Source organism: Cotesia glomerata, linkage group LG4, assembly GCF_020080835.1.
Source record: "Cotesia glomerata isolate CgM1 linkage group LG4, MPM_Cglom_v2.3, whole genome shotgun sequence".
Taxonomy (NCBI): Eukaryota; Metazoa; Arthropoda; class Insecta; order Hymenoptera; family Braconidae; genus Cotesia; species Cotesia glomerata.
Window position 1 is genome coordinate 7,675,195 of NC_058161.1, and position 18,963 is coordinate 7,694,157.

An 18,963-nucleotide genomic window follows, 5' to 3' on the forward strand; every position below is an offset into this window, starting at 1 on the left:
TAAAAGTCTTTAAGTCTTTTTTAGCCTTTTTAAGAAAAAAAGAAATATTTAAAAAAATGAAATTAAAAAATTGGAAAATAATAAATTTAGCCGATTGTAAACCTCGCTACGTGAATTTAGCCGATTCTAAACTTGGAAATTAATAAAATTAACCGATTCTAAACTTGGAAATTAATAAAATTAGCTGATTCTAAACTTTGAAATTAATAAAATTAGCCGTTTGTAAACCTCAGGATTCTAAAAATTAGCCGTTTCTAAACCTTGCGATCATAAAAATTATCATTTATAATCTTCATAATTTATTAAACAATCCTATTATTATTATTATCATTATATGAGAGGTTTCCACCTATATACTGACTCATCAAGACATCTTTGGAACCATCAACCCTTGAGACTTGAAATTTAGGAGGAATATACCTTTTCAAAGGAATATTTTGTTTAGTTCAAAAAAATAATAACTTTTATTCTATAGCTGCTATAGGATTAAAATTTGGCGAAATTATTACTTAAATGTGTTAAAATTAGTTTCTTAGCTGACCTCTACTCGGCATAAGGAATATTCCTCTCAAATTTCAAGTCTCAAGGGTTAATGGTTCCAAAGATGTCATGATGAGATAGTATATAGCTGGAAACCTCTCATATAATAATAATAGAATTATTTAATAAATTATGAAGATTATAAATGATAATTTTTATGATCGCAAGGTTTAGAAACAGCTAATTTTTAGAATGCTAAGGTTTACAAACGGCTAATTTTATTAATTTCCAAGTTTAGAATCAGCTAATTTTATTAATTTCCAAGTTTAGAATTGGCTAATTTTATTAATTTCCAAGTTTAGAATCGGCTAAATTAACGTGGCGAGGTTTTCAATCGGCTAAATTTATTATTTTCTAATTTTTTAATTTCATTTTTTTAAATATTTCTTTTTTTCAACTGTTTACATTTTAATTTGAAAGAATTTTAATCATTCTTTTTTTTTTAATTCGGCTATTTTAAAGCTAGCGTTATTTTAATAATTCCAAGTTTTTAACTCGCTGATTTTACGAACGGCTTTATTTAGGAATTTTATTTTTTTTTACATGGACGTTTTTTCTTTTGTCAAATTTTATTATATGCATAAATTATCTTTGAAATTATTTATATTTTTCTCATTTTAGTGATATTGTTTTTTACGTTTCGATAAATTTACAAACGGCTAAATTTACAGATTTCAAAGTTTAGAGTTTAGAAACGGCCAAATTTAGAAGTGGCAAAAAAACTATAAACATACAAACCTACCCGAATTAATGCACGCGATTGTATGTAATAAAATACACACATTAAAACATTTAAATACCATATTTGTGAAAAAATTTAACTGTAAGCAATAAAACTTTACAAAACAACGACAATTGATCTGTCTTCTAAATCATAAGTAAGAAATTAACTGTCGGTAAGGTAAGTTTTGTTAGGTAACTGGCGGTAGAGTAAATTCAAATTATATAGTTAAATTTAAACACAATTTTTTATTACTAAATAAGAATAATTCTTGTTGAAAATATTTATTTTTTTTATTTATTACAATATGTAAGGATTGATTATTGAAATAAAACAACTAATTGCTTATTTAATTTGAAATTATTTATTTTTCTTTGTAAAATAATTTTTTTTTTTAAATTATATAATAGTACAATCAGACTGTTTGAAAGATTACAGGACATAGTTTATTTTCATTTAATAGAATTATTAAATTTAAATAATATTAATAAATTTTTATTTATTTCAAACTTAGACCATTATGTCATTTATTTATATCAATTAAATAAACGATTAGTGAATCTTAAACATGTGATCTGAGGCTTTCTTATTTCCTGCCCGTGGTGAGAATACTATTTTTCTCCTCGACGGAGGCGGAAAGCGGCATTTTTATTTAGCGCAGCGGGCGGAAAATTGATGTTTTCCGCCCGGAGGGAAGAAAAAGTTTTTTTAATCCAAGTAAAAGTAAAGTATCAAGTGATGAGCGTTAATTACCAAGTGTCAAGATATTTTGTGCTAATTGACAAGAAGAAAGTTGGGAAGAAGTAATAAATATGTGTCATCAGTATAGCAACCTTATCTCCATCATCTCATCATCAGTAAAGTTTATTGACTCATTTAATTATGCATGTATATTTTTTTTTATTTTTAATTTTATATTGCATGTAATTTTATAGATTTTTATCACCAATGAACTTTATCCTCTCCCAGACTTTTAAACGATACTGATTCCGTAAAATGTGTGAAATTTCTTTAGATATTAACTTTAATTGTTCAAGTAATGTTCTTTATTTTCTAGTGTATCAATTGGAATAAAAAATAAGTAAGGAAAAATTTTTCAATTTTAGTTTAGAAAAAAATCACGGGTTCACATTTTGCGAAGCGATTTTTGCTAATATGTAATTTTCTAAGTTTTATTGACAAAATTATATCTTTAAAATTACGTTTATAAATATTTACAAATTAAAAAAAAATTATTTTTAAACAAATTCGATTATTACTATCCTTGTTTTCAGTATTCGAGAAAAATTAAATTTACAGCGTTGATTAATTTTTATTTTAATCAGAATTTTGGTTGATTCGTAAAGAAGTTTATGCAGAAATTTATTTCTTAATTAAAAATTATAAATATTAACGCAGTATTTTTTTTAATTTTGAAATAAATATTTAGGAGGTAAAAATGTATCTTCATATAAATTGATGATCAAGTAAAAGTGTATTGTTTTAAAAAACTGAAAATAAGAAGATATATGACTTTTGACATTCGACTGTTCCATTTTAAAACACAGTTTAACTACAAAATTTTTGGACATTTTTTTTGGTATTGCTGCATTCTTTAGTAATTTAAGTAAACAGTTTAATATTTTTTCTTTTACAAATATTATTAATCAAATATCAATCAAATATTAACATAGTAATGTTATTCTATGTCTGAATAAAAATTTTCGTCAATTTAGAGAGTTCTTTTATTAACATAAGATAATGTTGAAAAAACTTTAAAGATATAAGTAAGTGTGTTTTGAAATTATTATAATCATATTTTAATATTTCATAGAACTTTTTGTATTTATTATAATTTGTCGTTTGAATATTGAGTCTTAATTTAATCTTTTTGATGATTCAAGATCTGATAAAAACCGTTTTAGTTATTTAAAGATCCACATCTACGTATTAGTATACTTTGGAAGAATCATCGACTTTGAATGCTTTCCAATTAATTTATTTGTTAAGAGTATATACTAATTAAAAATATTACTTACAAAAAAAGGTTATTAAATATTAAAAAAAAGCTTATAAATTTTAGTAATAATTCTTTATTCAGGTTAAAAAATAAGTTTCATAGTTTTTTAATTTAGATAAACATTTTCAACGATTTCATCATTGAAAAGTTTCTAATGTACATGATAAATACACCTTAAAAATAATTTACAAAATTCATATTTTCTACAACATAACAAAAGTACTTGATATCTATCAATATATTAAAAAATAATCATTACATTGACAATATAGTAAAAAACAATGACTTAAAAACACATGACTTAAATATACTCTATTATTTTACGGTGAAAATCGCGGCATCCAGGAATGCACACGGCGATGACGACCAAGGTTGCATTTGGGCGCGAGCAGAGCCAATAGCGCTAAAGCAGCACCAAGCAAAGAAACCCCACAAAGTGCTCCGGCAGTCACATCGTGGAGTGGAGTGCCTTTACGAGGTGATTTTGCAGCAAGTAATAGTAATCCGGCACAGCTGAGAGCCGATAGTCCTGCAAGACCCAATCCTGTCCAAGGACGACGAAGACTTTGACAAGCTCCTGCTAGTGCGCAGCATACTCCACATCCAGCTGCACTGTCCAAGTAATACCTTGAAGAATATTAAAATAATGTTAATTATAATTAAAAATTTTTCCTTCTTGATAAATGGCTTTGTTACAACAAAGTCAAATTCTAATGCAAGTTTTAATTGAAGAAATACTCACTGGCGACCTTGCGTCCATGATAAATAAAGTGCCAATCCACAAGTCAAAATTCCAACTAATACGAGGATCAAAGGTGCACTTTTTCTTTCATTCTTTTCTATTCCACTCGCTAATGTCGTATTAGCGTCACTGCTAGGCGGTGAGAGTGGCGGTACCTGAGTATAAAAAAATGCTCAATAAATAAATAACAATCGCTCCAAAGTAAATTAAAAAAAAAAGCAATTAGTTACTTACAACAGCTGTTCTAGCAATAAAAGCGCTCTCAACACTCTGATACGCATTCCTTTTAAGTTGCGATTGTGATTCAGAGCGTGATGACAATACCTGATACTTCGGTGATCCAATGACCATTGGCATGGACTCGGAGTTTGACTCCAGGAATGCATAACGTGGCGGCGGCTCACTGAATTGCGATAATTCTGTAGGAGAAGTTGCATCACGACGTTGGGAGTATCGTGTTCTGCCACAATTACTTGCCGGACAGATGTCCTGCTGTTCATTAAGGGGAAGACATCTGCGCGCAGAAGGTGTCTCTTTATTTGGTGTAGACGTTTGGGGAGTTCTTAATGGCGATAATGCCCGTTGAGGTGTTCCTATTGGCGTTTCTCTTCTACTAGACCCTGGAACTATTCCACGACCTAATTAACATAAGGAACAAAGGTCTATTATTCAATGGTTTCTTCTATCTAAAATAATATATAAGGTCTTTATGTTTATAATTATAAGCAGATGGGTTTTTAGTTGACCGCCGAAATATCTGATGATTTTCAGATAAAAATAATCGTTAACTGTTTGCAAGGGGTTCACTCTTTTTTTGACGATAGATATTTTCGAATATTGTTTTTTAAAATTAATTCATGATATCGATGATTAAAATAGTCAAAAATTTATTTTTAAATTAGTTTTAAAGCTTTTAATGCTAACAAAAGTTTTATATAAACCTAAAATAGTTCATGAAAAAATGTGTTCAAATAAGTCAAGCGATTCTTAGTTTTTTTTTCGTATTTTATGTGTAAAAACAAATAATTAAAAAAAATTTCTAAAATATCTATTTTTTGTATTATTGAAAAAAATTTTTTTTTAACTATTATATTTTTTATAAACTTGAAAAAAAAAAAAAAATTTAAACATAATTCTAAAGAGTTGGAATTTTTTCGACCCTTCTTTATAATAATAATAATTATTAATAATTCTACCTGTTGGTGAAGTTGTCGCACTGATAGGAGGAGTAAATTGAGAACCTCTGTGTGGCGTACCCCGATCAATTTTCCCGGGCGACAAATTTCTATCTTCTGACTTTGACCGCGGTTTCCTCGGAGTAGTCAATATCTCATGTAATTTTTGTGTCGCAAGATTGTTCCTTGACGAAAAAGCATTGTTATTAACTCTCAATTCAGGCTGATTGTTATAATTATTGCGATCTGGCAATACTGGGGGCTCATCCTCCTGCATGGGTACCCTTGCGTAACGTCCTAAAAGTCACGAGGGTGATTGAATGAATAGCGGCAAATAACCATAACAACAATAGCAATAAAATAAAAAACTTGAGATGCTTACTAATGAGTGCTTATACGGCTATTATCATTGTAAATTAAGGAAATACTTACCACGAGGGGAGGAATGTCCGGCATTTATCCAAGAACTGGATTCTACATCGATGGCACCCTCGTCCGCAGGCACCAAGGCATAACGGTCACTTCCGTCTTGACGAAACCGACGGGCCCTCTGGTTTCCATTACGATCCTCAAGACCTTGCAGCTGTTGACCATGATAGCTTCCTTGCCGAACGAACTGGTAGTTTTGCCGCTGGTTCATCATCTCAAATCGCGAAAGAGAAGCCCTTCTTTGGAGTCGCGGTTGAGGAGGATGATCATCATCATCGATGTACTCATACCTGGATCGGGTGTTTCGGTCATAGATAATTCTTCTCTCTTGAACGATGTCTTTCTTTGGATTTTCGTCCAGATAGCAGTAGCGATCTGCTGTTTTGGCGTATCGATCTAGCTCGATAGCGTCTGGATCAGATCTAATTGGAAAAGCCGGATTGGCGTGCCCCTGTCCGTAGTTTTGAGGGTGTTGGAAGTGAACTGATGTTGTTACAGTTGTCGGTGCCGGTGGCGGAGGTGGCGGGAGATCTTCAACTTCTTGGAATTGCGGTGGTGGTGGCAATTCGTCATTTTGGTCGTCGGGTATTTGTTCCGATTGACGGCAAAATGAAGGGTTCGTGTAGCAATAACCGGGTATTGATTGTGACATTTTTAAAATTTCTTTAAAAAAATCAAACACAAATTTAAAGATTTAGATCGAAAAGTTTTTGAGCAATTGCATCAATTACGACGAATAAGAATCACCAGAGCACTACTGATTACCGAAGGCCTTCTCCACGTTTCTAACGACAAGTTGACAGATCGAATTGGCGCACTTATTAACTGCCTTGTTGAATCTATATTAACTTTACTGCACATTTTTTATTTCTTCATTTAAGAGTCGAAAATTTTAATTTACTATTGCAACAAGTTAAAAATTAATAATGCAAATAAAAAAATAAAAAAAAATTATAAGAGAATAAACAATGAACCGAGTAGTTGGAGCGTCAAAAGTGAACTGAAAACCGAAATCGAGTGTGCACCATTACAGTACAGTGGCAGCTGCACTTGGTAAGAAGAGAATGACGGTTTTTCGTTGGCCTGTGGAGGGGTTGCTTGTCATAGGGTACAGGGTTCATTCGTAATACGGGCCCGCTGTTTTTTCTCCTTACCCACTACTTCCACTTTGGCATTGCCACCACCACTACCACCAGCACAACGTAATATAATTTCTTACTCACTTTTAGTACTTATGTATACAATAAATTCAGCTAAACTTGCAGCCTGTTTTTTTACAATTTCTTCTTTTGGGTTTTAAATTTTATGATTTTTTTTTTCTTAAAAAATTACTCAACAGTTCTAGTCGTATTGATTAGAAAAAAAAAACGTTGAGTAATTGTCAATTTACATTGACAAGGGATTTAAATATATTAAAGGGACCTTGTTAAATGTATGGAGTAAAGGGGAATAGGAAGTTTGAACAAACCGAGTGTACAGTTGATTTTTCGAGCAGCTGTTTGCGACCGTTGAAATTTTGGGGCGCGTGTCACGCGTGCTCCTCAGATCACACAGCTGCTGTTTTGTCCTAAGATACGCGTATTGATAGTTAACGGAAGTATCATCAATGTTTAAAGTCAATTAAATAGATTCAATGACTCATAACGGCTTAAGTACATGCAAATAATCGAAGTCAATTTTTTATTGGCTTTTTTTGTTTTATTTATAAAAAACAAAGGTTTTTTTATTTTTTATTTATCTTTCTATAATTACATTCTACAATGATCATAGACAAACTTCACAACCGGAAGTTGTTTGAAGGTACGCTTTAGTTTACTCAACTGTGATTAACGTTAAAACTATTATCGTTATTATTAATAAGAATTTTAATTATTTTTATTAATAAATTATTGATTTTTATACGTTTTCGTTATTGTTTTCTTTACGTTTCTTTGCTTATAGTTTGTTAATATTCCTCAGTCTGCTTACAAAATATTTTTTTAAAATTACATCAGTTATACATCAGTTAATAATAATAGTAATAATTGATAATAATAATAATTAATAACTCATATCAAGAATTGCACATTGGTATATGAACATTTGTGCGATAAATTGTGCGTACACTATTACGTAAATCTATAATATTGTACGTATATATATAAGAAGAAAAAACAATAATTAATTGATTAATTAATATATCTTTAAATATTATTAATATCATTAAATGTATATTAATTTGTATTCCGTAAATATTGTCCTTGGTCCATCGGCGGGTGAAAATTATTTATTATTTTTTTACACCATTATATTTAATAACAAATAAAATTAACTTTAAATTACTTCATCTAAGTGCAATACTATGATGGTAATTTTTTTTTGTTATTCAATTTATCTACTCGATTTTTTTTATCTACTATGATTTAATAGACAGCCTTTTTTCTTCATTTTATTTACCCTACTGTTAATAATACAAACCGAAGAAAAAATAATAATTATTTTAATTTCAACAATTAATTAAATCAAACATTTATTGGACAGACACCGTCGTCTGAGTTTGACTGTTGCTCCACATTCTGCCATTCGGAATTAATGTCTGTAACGTTATTCGTACAGCACTGATGTTCGGTTCTTCTACTAACTACTTTGTCGTGTGATAAATCATTATCTAAACTACCAACTCCGCTCAATGAATTACTATGTTCATTATCTTCGTCTTTAACGATCCCTCGATATTCGTGTGGAATTTCAGAATTAGTTGGATCTCGTGGATAAAACGAGTAGCTTGATGGCGCATCTCGATAATCATTCTCTTTAGAAATGTAGTAACCATAATGTGCGCCTTGTTGAATAACTTCATACTGGGCATCCGGAGCTAGAAATGCCCCTGAATTTGTCATTGTTTCATCACTATTGCTATAACTTCGTTCATTCGCACCATCAAGATTTATATCTTGATGGGATGACGTTTGATTCTGAGGTAATAGAGGAAGTGGGAGTCGAGATCGCTTTGAAAGACGTTGTTTGGCCATTCGTGATGGCATGTAATCTGATTGCTGTTGCTGCTGTTGTTGTTCTTGTTGTTGCTGTTGCTGAATCTCGTCTGTTAATTCTTTGTCGACGGTCATTTCATATAAACTGCTTTCAGGTCCACAACAAGAAGAAACATCTCCAAAGTATAATTCACTTTCAGATTGTTTACTATTTGACATTTGGTTGTTCAGTTCTTTTTGAAAACCGTCATTTTCAACACCCTTTAAATTTCTTCTTGATCGTCTGGTTTTTATAGCCGCCCCTTCATGCGCCCCACTGCATTCTTGTTCAGTAGTGTTTGATAGTTTTTCAGTATTCTCGTAGTTATCGGAAGGCGTACAATGCTGGAGGGTCCTCGATCCATGAGGATCTATTACATAAAAAACACAAAAGAATAAGAATTTTTAGTAAATTCTTTGTTCGATTGATATAAATTTAAGGATTGTCCATTTTAAAAAAATATCTCAATAAAATATCTTCACCTTCGATAGCTTCAAAATTTTCGGCTGTCCTCTTAACGGTGGCGATTCTCAATGAAGGAGGCAATGGCTGAGCTGGGGACGCACCAGTGGCTGGTGTAGAAGAGGTCGTAGAACCAGCAGAAGATGCTACTTTGGGTTCAACTATTTGTGGCCTTCTTGCTGGACTATTGGGATCACTGTATGGAGGCGGAGGTCCCCATAGAGGGACAGGAGTTTCAAGTACACTGTAAGACTCGGTGTTTGCTGTGTAAGACGTGTTTTGAGCATTAAGGACGGAGTAAGAAGCGTGAGGTTGTCGGGAGTCAAGAAGACCATAGGGGTTCGGTATTGCCGTAGTGTTTTCTCGTGTTGAATCATTAACATCGGCAGCTTGTCTCATAGATTGTGCATGAAAGCCATAATTGGAATCGGGAGTCGGTGCCGGACCTCGTGACCGTGACCAGGGTAACCGCCATCTTCTATTTAAATAATATGTACACAGATATTAGGTATAAAGAGGCGTTAGATGCAAGATTAGTTTAATGGTATATGGAATATTAGCGATAAGAATCAATTATTAATTTTTTGGTCAATTAGGATTACCTAGACGGTGCTAAATCAGGATTTGGAGTATATAAATTCCCTGGAGTTTGTGCCCACCAAGGATTAACGCCACCACAGTCATTACAGCAACCACAAGAACCTACTGGTACGCCAGCCATATTTCCGCCGCCTCCATGTCCGTACAGAGATCTGCATCTGATTTATTAATAATTATAATCACATTATTTTAGTCTGCGCTATAATTAATACTTATAGCTTTGGATTGAAATAACTTTAATGGAATATTTAATTTACCTCAATTCAAGCTGCTCCCAGTACATTTTTTTCTTTTCGTGACTGAGTAATTGATAAACTAGCATACAAGAAAATATGCAAGCTAAAATACCAGCTACAGAAACACCGAATAGCGCTCTTAAACAAGCATAAAGGGCACCATGGACAGCTTCGCAGTGAGGAGTACCTTCAAATAACACACCTGGATCACCACCGCGACCTTGGGGTGCCCCGTAACAAGTGCATGATCTGAAATAATCATCGTATACATGTAGATAAATTTTTATCAAAGGGTTTAACTATTTATAAATTCAAGGGTGCTCATTCAATAGATTTTAAATAATTCTTTCCATGGCTGCGTGTCCAGAATTAAATACTTATACCATCGGAATCAAAAGGGAAAATAAGCTTACGCTTTATATAAGTATCCCCTTCGACTATGATTTTTTTTTCCTTTACATTTATGTCTGAATAATTAAAGCTACATCTAAAGTTATAGCAAGACCCTTATTTATACTTTATCAACTTTATCTTTTTATATCGCTATTAATTACCTTGCACGTGCTGTATAAACGCACTCGCGAAGACCTTGCAGCCTTGACATGTGGACGACTGTTGTTGTGACCGTGACGAGGACACAGACTAGTGCACATACGACTCCAACTGAACCGCATATTTTCATCTAGATCGTTTTTAATCATTATTATAATTATAATAATGGTGTTTTAGATAAATACAAGGAAAAAATAAAAATAATTAACAATTTTAAAAAATTACCAAAATACCGTATCGGTGTTTGCGTCTTGCTAGAATCATCGTAAACAAGCCCATCAATATCAACTGCAAAGAAATTGATAAAGAGATTATACAATTTTTTTTCTTATTCTATATTATCCACTAGATTTATCACGATAAAGTGATTTTTTACCATTATTCCTGGAATGTATGATGGTACAGTTTCAAATAGCGCAAGACTTGCTGTGTGGGCTGATAATACGGCATGAACAGCGAGGAAGAGACATCCAACAGCGGCACTGAGACCCCCACAGAGACAGCAAAGCACGACATACTTTTTACAACAATTTCCTTCGCCATTATCTGTTCCTGAAAACAAACCATAATAAATAAACAATAAGCGACAATCTTGGGTTCAAAAACATATCATCATCATCTGTTAATAACAGTTTCCGGTTCGGGTGTACGATTGGAGTGACAATAACAACAATAGTTTTTTTAAAAAACTTATTTTAGAGATAGTTTAAATTTTAAAGTCCTAGTCTTCGTATAACTAATGTAAAAATCAGGAGACCGCAACAAATTACATTACGATCTAGTCTTAGCTTGCTTGCACCTGAATGCTTTAGATTTTTCACTCGAAGGTTGTTTTTTAAAATAAAATACCTGTGTCCATTTATAATCTTAGACCTTTCTACCTGGATCTTGCCATTGATCATAGTATAAAAGAAGAAGGAGCAAAATATTTAAGTGTACATAGATTGAAACTCGTAAAAAAAAACTTTTCTCACGCATGTGGATTTTTATGCGTTAACAAACGATTTAAACTTTTTCTTACAACAGTTTCCTCTTTCCAGGGAATAAGTATAAGAACGTAAATAAGAAAAGAATTGATTAGTTTGTTGCAGAATGTTAAATGATGTAATATATATAAAAGAAGGGAGTTTAATAAAGGAATCTAATGTATACAACGTACCACAAGGATGACGATACTGATTCCGTGACAAGTGAGTATTATATCCAGTACGTGGTAAATGTGAATGAGAGTGTGGGGCCATTGTGAAAGGATACCCTATTGTTCCTTCCATCGGAGTTTCAGGACCTAGACGACAGCGTACTATTTGAAGCACAGGATAACTGTCCATAACTTTATTGGAAGGTGATTTTGAGGAGGACAAAAACGATCCTGATCCAGGTCTCAACGGATAACCACTTGCTACATTTCGCGTTTCATTAGATCTTGCCGGAGATACCGATTGCATTTTTGCAGTTTACTATTGAATTCAAGTTGCAACGTAAACAATTATTTGATGTAGATTTCAGTGCCATAATTTATAATCACTCATAACACAAAAATAACATCGGAATTGAATCCACGTGTTCTGGACGAGATAATACTGTTTCACCGGTCTTATCGATAATGTTTGAATACTTATTGACGACAATAATACTAATATTGAACACAATAAACATAATGGAAGTTTTTTTTATCACGATTTAAAATAATCTTAAGGCTCATAACGAGCCATAATACTGTCTTCGTGGTAGCTGAATCGAAGCTGTCATCACCATGGCCACTCGTTTATCTTTCTTCGAGTTTGCGCGGGACTCTTGATTATAAACTGATCGATAGAATTTTCGTTGCAAACGACAAAAGCGACGCCAGTTAAACTTGGTGGAATTATGGAAAAGCGTAATCATCAGAGGGATATTTCTTCTCGGGGGTGAAACGCACGAGAGGGTGCAACTGACTCAACAGGGTATCACAAGTTGGTAGGACAGATTGCAATGATAACAGCTGGGGTGAAAGTGAGCAAACGTTTAATGCATGACCACCAGTAATTATGATTAAGAATAAAGAGATATCGATAAACACTTGCGACTATCAATTGAATGGGTTCCTTTTAATTACTGGAAACCTTTATGGATGAGATTGCGTTGACACATACGTAATATTGTTAGCTGTTATTAGAGAGGACGTAACTTTTTAGTGTCGAAATATTGAGCAAGTTGATCTTTGCCTTACAGTTTTAGGGGATCTATTGGATCCTCATGCTTTGATTCATTCGTTAATCGAGTTACTCACCAAGGGTGACCAATTCGCCAATCGAACAGCCAGTTGAATTAAGAGGGGTTCAAATAAAAAAGGAAAAAAAAAAACACCATGAGAGTGTGAGCGAGAATGAGACGACAAGGGTGAAAAACAAGGCGCCGAATGAGCTTGCAAAACGACTGAATCGATCGGGCTATGTAAAAGCGCTGAACACGGTGGATCGGAAATTGAATTTCTCAGCTAGACAACAAAGAAAAGATTTAACTTGCTTGCTTCATTTTTTTCTTTGTTTGCTTTGAATATTTATAACTTACTGTAATGCTAATCTTTAGATTAATTAAAATCATGTCATGAATAAATTTCTATAACTTCTTCTCTTTACTTTTCGGCACTTAATAACTTAAATATCCAATCAGTAATTATATTACAGTGCTATCGATGTTATAAATTACTTACGATCATACGGAGTTGCATCACATCGTCTATTTGACCGAGGTGGTGGTCTAGGAGGTAATGCGGGAGGTTGATGAATTCGTGATGTCACCGCAACGATACTGTTATCATTATTTTCAGTTTCTGGACTTCGTTTATCTTGATTGCTGTATTGCTGATGCTGGTGATAATGATGATGGTGGTGATGGTGAGACTGGTGACCCTGCTGCTGAAGCTGTTCTTGCTGGTGATGCTGCTGTAATTGTATTTGTTGTTGTTGTGAATGATCAATGTGGCACCGGCATTTATTTTTTGATAAAGTTGGTGTCATCTTTAAATTAAAAAATATATTTCTTTAAATTTTTAGAGCAATTAAAATGTATTAAATGTTAAATAAATGCATATAATACGATAGTGGTAAATATTTCAATTAAAATAATTTTCTTAATACATTACCTGGATAGAATCAAACCCAATAAGAAGTGGACTCTTTGTTTCACGTGGATGAACACTCTGAACACGTTGTGGAGGATCCAGAGCATAAGGCTGTATCACGTGATTATGACGGGATAAATTTCGATGCCTCTCAGTCACGCAGTTCTCAAGCGTACCATGATTCCTAATACTAGGCGAGGAGGTTGATGATTCGCAGGAGATACCGGAGCTGGCACGATGATGATAATTCGCTACAGTGACGTTAGGCAATGGAGATAGAAGATTGCCGGACATGGTTGCGGTAGTTGTTGTTCCCGTACCAACTATTGAACACATTGCGTTTATGTCATCGCAACTAGATAAGCGATCTCGATGATTCGACTGCACCGAAGATGACCTGTCGTCTTCTCTAATACCAGAATCACAAACTGGAGAACAGGATGCCGGCTGACCGATTTCATGATATCGATGACAGATATTTTGTTGGCGATGCCTGTCAGCCAGCGGGAAAGAATGCTGATGATTTAATTGACCAGAATTAATTGTACTGTGATATAAATGAGGATCTTTACTCGAATTAGCGGTCCGATGACGATGAGATAGATGTTGTCGGTGCTTGGAATGCTGTCTCGGCGAAGTGAGAACTTCCGCTGGATCTGAACTGGAAGCCGGACTGGTTGATCTTTCATCAATGTGCTTGTTTCTATGTTTTTGCTCCTCCATTGCGCAATGATAATGACTGGCTCTTTCATTAGCAAGATCGGTATCGTTTATTGGAGCATGTGACTGGAGCAAATACGGAGATTCAGTAGGCAGTAAGCTTCTACTACAATAGGTATTGTTCTGATGATTTGGGGGAAAGTACAACCGGATTTTCTGTGAATCTATATCGTCACGCGCGTTAGTTGGACCAACGTCTGTCAAATCTGAAAGATCCATTCTTGTACTGTAGGTGGAGTCTGCGGAAAATATTGGACTGTGGTTTGGCCGTGCTCTGGTGTGTTGGATTGGATGTAAAGGTGATTCTACACGGCGATGCTGAAGATGGCTTAACTCTGCTTGATGGTTATTCGAACTTTTACGGGAGTTGTTCCAATCATCTTCCTCATCATAATCAACCACCCGAATATTTCGTGGCTGATTATTAATATCCGTATTACCACAATTGGGAGATGTACCTCGTTGAGACATTTTATGAAACCTGTTTTTGGAGCTCGTATATATATGTATGCTTCACTACACTATAGATAGATATATATACATATATATTTATAAACGTTAGCGCCTAATTTACTTAATTATACGAGTTGAATTGACGCGGCTCGTTGACCCTCGAATGCTGATCATACTTGTCGGCCCAATGAACCATCCAAAAGGTCCTTGAACGTGGTCATTATCTTAACCGCCGCATCCGGCTATGTCTAGCCAATCTGGTGCTTTTTCATCTCACCAAATAAAATTTACTTTTGTTAAATATTCATCACTGCCACTGATATCTAATATGTTCAAAACTAGTGGAACTTTTAAACAAAACTTATTAGATCACTGTTAAACGTTTTATCGCAATAACTCTCCAGCATTACTGACGTCTATTTATAATAGAACAGAGTAACGCGTTTGCCAAGTGAAGAAGAATTCTCACAAATAATAATCAACACACAGAGGAAGATGAAAAAGAAGCAAAGCTGAAGAACCAACGACCCGACCTATCGCGTAACCGAGTACGTCTGATGGTAAGTCGAGACAGGAGAAAGAAAAACCGTACTAGTGAAGAAGCGCTGCATCAGAAAGCGGGGGATATATTAAAGCAAAGAAAGACTCAACTTGTACATACAGTACTCCGAATTCGAATGGGGCCCTACACTACGTTCACACAAACGGATGAGAGTAAGCAGGATAAATAACTGAGGAAAGACCGTGAGAGCCAAGCAGTGGGGATCAAAACGAGGGCCTGGTTTGTTAAAGCAGTTGTATCGCTCATGCTTGGAATGTGCCTGCCATGGTATTATTTCTCCTGCTCCCTCTGGACCCCACCCCCCTCTCTTTAGGCCCCTCGAGCATCAAAGGTATATCTATATTATGCCTACCAAGGACCAACTTTACCGAGAGGGAGGGGTCCGTCAAAGAGTCAGGTAAAGATTTAACAGTAGTAGCATTTCTATGCTACATATTGAGCTTATTTTAGTCTCGTATCTTGTATATGAGTTTGATTGTTCACATGTGGGCCCTCTCTGATTTCAGTATTTCTCAGTATGGAAAATGATATATATATATATATATATATATATATATCTTCTCACACAGCCTCATGCTTCGGGCCACCCACATATGTAAGTAATCATCGGATCCCACAGTCCAGACCAAACCAATCATGTAACTAGTGGTGTTATTTTGAGTATTCGAGATTCTCTCCGTATGTTATTTTGAGATTGATGTATATATGCATTCTCTAAGTTTTGAAAAGCAAAATATGTTACAGAAAATAATTTTTCTTCATTTTTATTGAATTATTTTATGGTTAATATTAATCTAACTATAAAAATGTAATTAAATATACCATATCATACTCTTAAAGATAATGGTACGGTAAAAAAAAAAAAAAAATAATAAATAATCGTAATATTCTTTCACTCTAATATTCGTATAAGCGCAAGATGAAATTGCCATGGGATCGATAGAAGAGAGTTCTACAATACGTTGACATTAAACTCAAGCGGTACATAACTGTGAATAAATCCATGCATTCGCCGCTAGATGGTATTGCTCCGTTATTTTTGTCAACTCAACGATATTACTTGACGATAATCTATTACAGCACAATAATTTATCCGCAGAAATTGATTTTTCTGAAGTTACAAGATCTATTATTAAAAAAAAAGTTAAACAATTTGTTTTCTTTTTCTTTTCCTTCTTTACGACTGAATGAAACAGCCATCCAAAAGTCGAGTCATGAGACCGAAAATATGTATCCAATTGGGTATCGGGCTTGGTAAAATTTGTTGCTTCTCTTTTTGATATGTTTCATTATTTCGTCTCTCTTTATCGCTCGGATCATTAAGCTCGGCGGCGGTTACAACGACGATTCGTCAAATCGGGATAAATGTAGTATCAATAACGTCGAGCAGCTGACGCCTAACAACTCCGAATAGAGCTTGCATATACATTGGACAATCGAATGTCAATGTGCTGATGCAATCAATACACATAGTATAATGAACATATTATAATAAATTGTATAATCATTAAATTAAGGATTTATTTGTATTGAATTGTTTTAATATTAATAACTTAATTTAACTAATGAAATTATCGTTTGGAAAAAAAGCAGAGTGCTTGTATTTTTTTATATATTTGTCATTATTATTTGTATTCATTGAAAAATAATTTATTATTTGCTGTTATATTACAGTTTTATTTTATATTATTGATAAATAGAAATAAATGATATAGCTATATGAAATTATCGTCGATGGAAAAACAGTTATACGTCCATGTCAGGCAGGATCTTTTGCTCGACTGACCATCAGCGATTTATCATCGGCAGGCGGTGGGTTTTTTTTTCGGTACACACAAATAAATTTGGGATATATAAAATATATGTGTGTAGAACGCAATATTTAATAAGCTTAGATGTATTTACAAATAATTCTTCTTTATGGATTTAAGACAAAAGAAGAGGAGGAAAGTGAAGCGGAATAGCTGTGGTAAATTAAATCATCTTAAAGCTTACACTCACCAAAACTTATTTTCTTCATTGGTGCTCAAAATTATGAGAAAAATTTTTAACTGTCAGAAAAAAATTTTTTTTTTAAATGTAATGAATTTGATAGAATAAAATTTTGAGCGTAAAGAATACGTTAAGGCAGCATTCCACTTTTAAATTTTAGAAAACTCGAATTTGTTTTTTGATTTTTCGAAAATAAACATATTCAAGAATAGTCTATTAAAATTTTAAATCGATTCAAGCATTCTAATTTTATTTTTCTGCGTCTCAAACGTAAAATTATGTGGACGCGCTAATAAAGTTTAAAAAAAAGTTGATTGCGTTTTTCTTAGAACCACACTTTTATACTGTTTGGTGCTAAAATTTCCACAACTACTGAAGCGATTGTAATAAAATTTTAACCACATATTATGTACACTTGTACCAACCGACTTAACTAATATTATTTAAAACTTTTAATTTTTATTATTCTTTTGTGATAAAAAGTAGTGAAAAACAACATGCAATTTTTTTCGTCATTTTGTTATTTTTGAATGCAAAATAAAAATCTTAGTTCAGCCCGTAGTAAGTGATGTATTGAATTAAAGTATTCAAAATTTTTCTATTTTAAATGGCCTATTTTTTTTAATTTCAATATCAGCGCAGACTCACCTACTAATTGAGGTAAAAATGTATGATGAAAAATTTTTAATGTTAATTAAGAGCATATTCATGAAGTTTAACAAATCCGATATCAATATCTTCATTCATAATTTCCCAAAAAAATTTGTAGAAATATTTTTTTTTAACCATTTAAAGTAGAATACTGCCTTAAGTTTAATTATTTTGTTCTCATACCAAATAATTCAAACAGAAATTACTCGTGTGATATTAATTTGTCATATTCTGGACTTTCGCGTGGATATTTGGGGATAAATCGTCAGAGTTTTTCTTGTGTTAGGTTTGAGGGTTTGTTTAAGGTGGAACATCAAGACGGCTGTTTGGGCTCTCCCATTTCGTACTAACTTAAATAATAAATACGAGAGGCTTCTTCGGGGATACCCCGAGGGTGCCATTAGCGGGGTAAGGGTGCATCTATAGGGGTGTTACGGGACTCATGTCGACCGTATAAGCCTCTCCGAGTTGCTGTACTCCTCGGACCTTCGGCTCATCTTTACACACTAGATCTCTTTTTCCACTACCGCGTATAACCCGTAACTAGTAACCAAAGAGAGAAAGTGAATAAATGTTTACTTCTTACGGAGTCTAATACACTTAGACAGAATACTAGTGCCGACCACGCAAGAATCGAGACAAGTCGCAAACCAGTCGATCGTCGAGACACTTGTCCGTCTCTTTCTATTTTTCTCTCTGTTGAATATATATTTAAGTATATATAAATTTTTTTAACAATATTCTTCTTCTTATTAAACTTATTTTTTTTTCTTACAACTTTTTAAACTTTTCAACCGTGATATTAAGCTCGCGGTCAGCCCCGAGGGCTCAAAAAATAAGCGCGAAAAGTCCCGGTGCTCGTTTAAAGGACACTAACGACGAATTCGAAGAGTTTGACAGGAAGCTAGTGATAATAGACCTTCATTGTGTGCTGGTGAAAATACTAAAAATAAAATAACTTTCTTAAACTTAAGGAATAAAATATATAATGTAACAATAGAAATATATTCATCC

At 33.5% G+C, this 18,963-nt stretch overlaps 2 protein-coding genes across 4 annotated transcripts; both read right to left on the reverse strand.

The window, feature by feature from the left end:
• Positions 1-3,416: 3,416 nt before the first annotated feature.
• Positions 3,417-6,258, reverse strand: LOC123263787. Of its 2 annotated transcripts, XM_044726757.1 has the most exons (5): positions 5,610-6,258; positions 5,199-5,474; positions 4,237-4,640; positions 4,003-4,157; positions 3,417-3,887 (listed from the first exon to the last, which is right to left on the reverse strand). In XM_044726757.1, exons 1-5 carry the CDS (start codon positions 6,256-6,258, stop codon positions 3,581-3,583), a joined length of 1,791 nt encoding a protein of 596 aa, XP_044582692.1. In that variant the 3' UTR covers positions 3,417-3,580. The 2 variants fall into 2 exon arrangements, with proteins under 2 accessions (XP_044582692.1, XP_044582693.1); XM_044726758.1 differs by lacking the exon at positions 5,199-5,474.
• An 8-nt stretch (positions 6,259-6,266) lies between these two features.
• LOC123263786 lies at positions 6,267-15,473 on the reverse strand. 2 transcript variants are annotated; one of them, XM_044726756.1, is made up of 9 exons: positions 13,593-15,473; positions 13,161-13,392; positions 10,845-11,020; positions 10,694-10,756; positions 10,471-10,598; positions 9,938-10,165; positions 9,683-9,838; positions 9,101-9,558; positions 6,267-8,988 (listed from the first exon to the last, which is right to left on the reverse strand). In XM_044726756.1, the coding sequence occupies exons 1-9, from the start codon at positions 14,760-14,762 to the stop codon at positions 8,108-8,110; spliced, it is 3,492 nt and encodes a 1,163-aa protein (XP_044582691.1). In that variant the 5' UTR covers positions 14,763-15,473; the 3' UTR covers positions 6,267-8,107. The 2 variants fall into 2 exon arrangements, with proteins under 2 accessions (XP_044582691.1, XP_044582690.1); XM_044726755.1 differs by having other exon boundaries at positions 13,161-13,467; positions 13,593-15,472.
• Positions 15,474-18,963: the final 3,490 nt, after the last annotated feature.

What these genes read in the sequence shown, in the direction of transcription:
- LOC123263787 (XM_044726757.1), bottom strand. Translation starts at nt 6,258, where the DNA reads ATGTCACAATCAATACCCGGTTATTGCTACACGAACCCTTCATTTTGC. An exon ending in CGGACATTCCTCCCCTCGTG is followed by an intron (nt 5,475 to 5,609) that starts GTAAGTATTTCC and finishes CGTGACTTTTAG; the next exon opens with GACGTTACGCAAGGGTACCC. An exon ending in TTATTGCTAGAACAGCTGTT is followed by an intron (nt 4,158 to 4,236) that starts GTAAGTAACTAA and finishes TTTTATACTCAG; the next exon opens with GTACCGCCACTCTCACCGCC.
- LOC123263786 (XM_044726755.1), bottom strand. Translation starts at nt 14,762, where the DNA reads ATGTCTCAACGAGGTACATCTCCCAATTGTGGTAATACGGATATTAAT. An exon ending in TGATGCAACTCCGTATGATC is followed by an intron (nt 11,021 to 13,160) that starts GTAAGTAATTTA and finishes GTTTGTTTTCAG; the next exon opens with GAACAGATAATGGCGAAGGA. An exon ending in GTTTATACAGCACGTGCAAG is followed by an intron (nt 10,166 to 10,470) that starts GTAATTAATAGC and finishes TGATTATTTCAG; the next exon opens with ATCATGCACTTGTTACGGGG.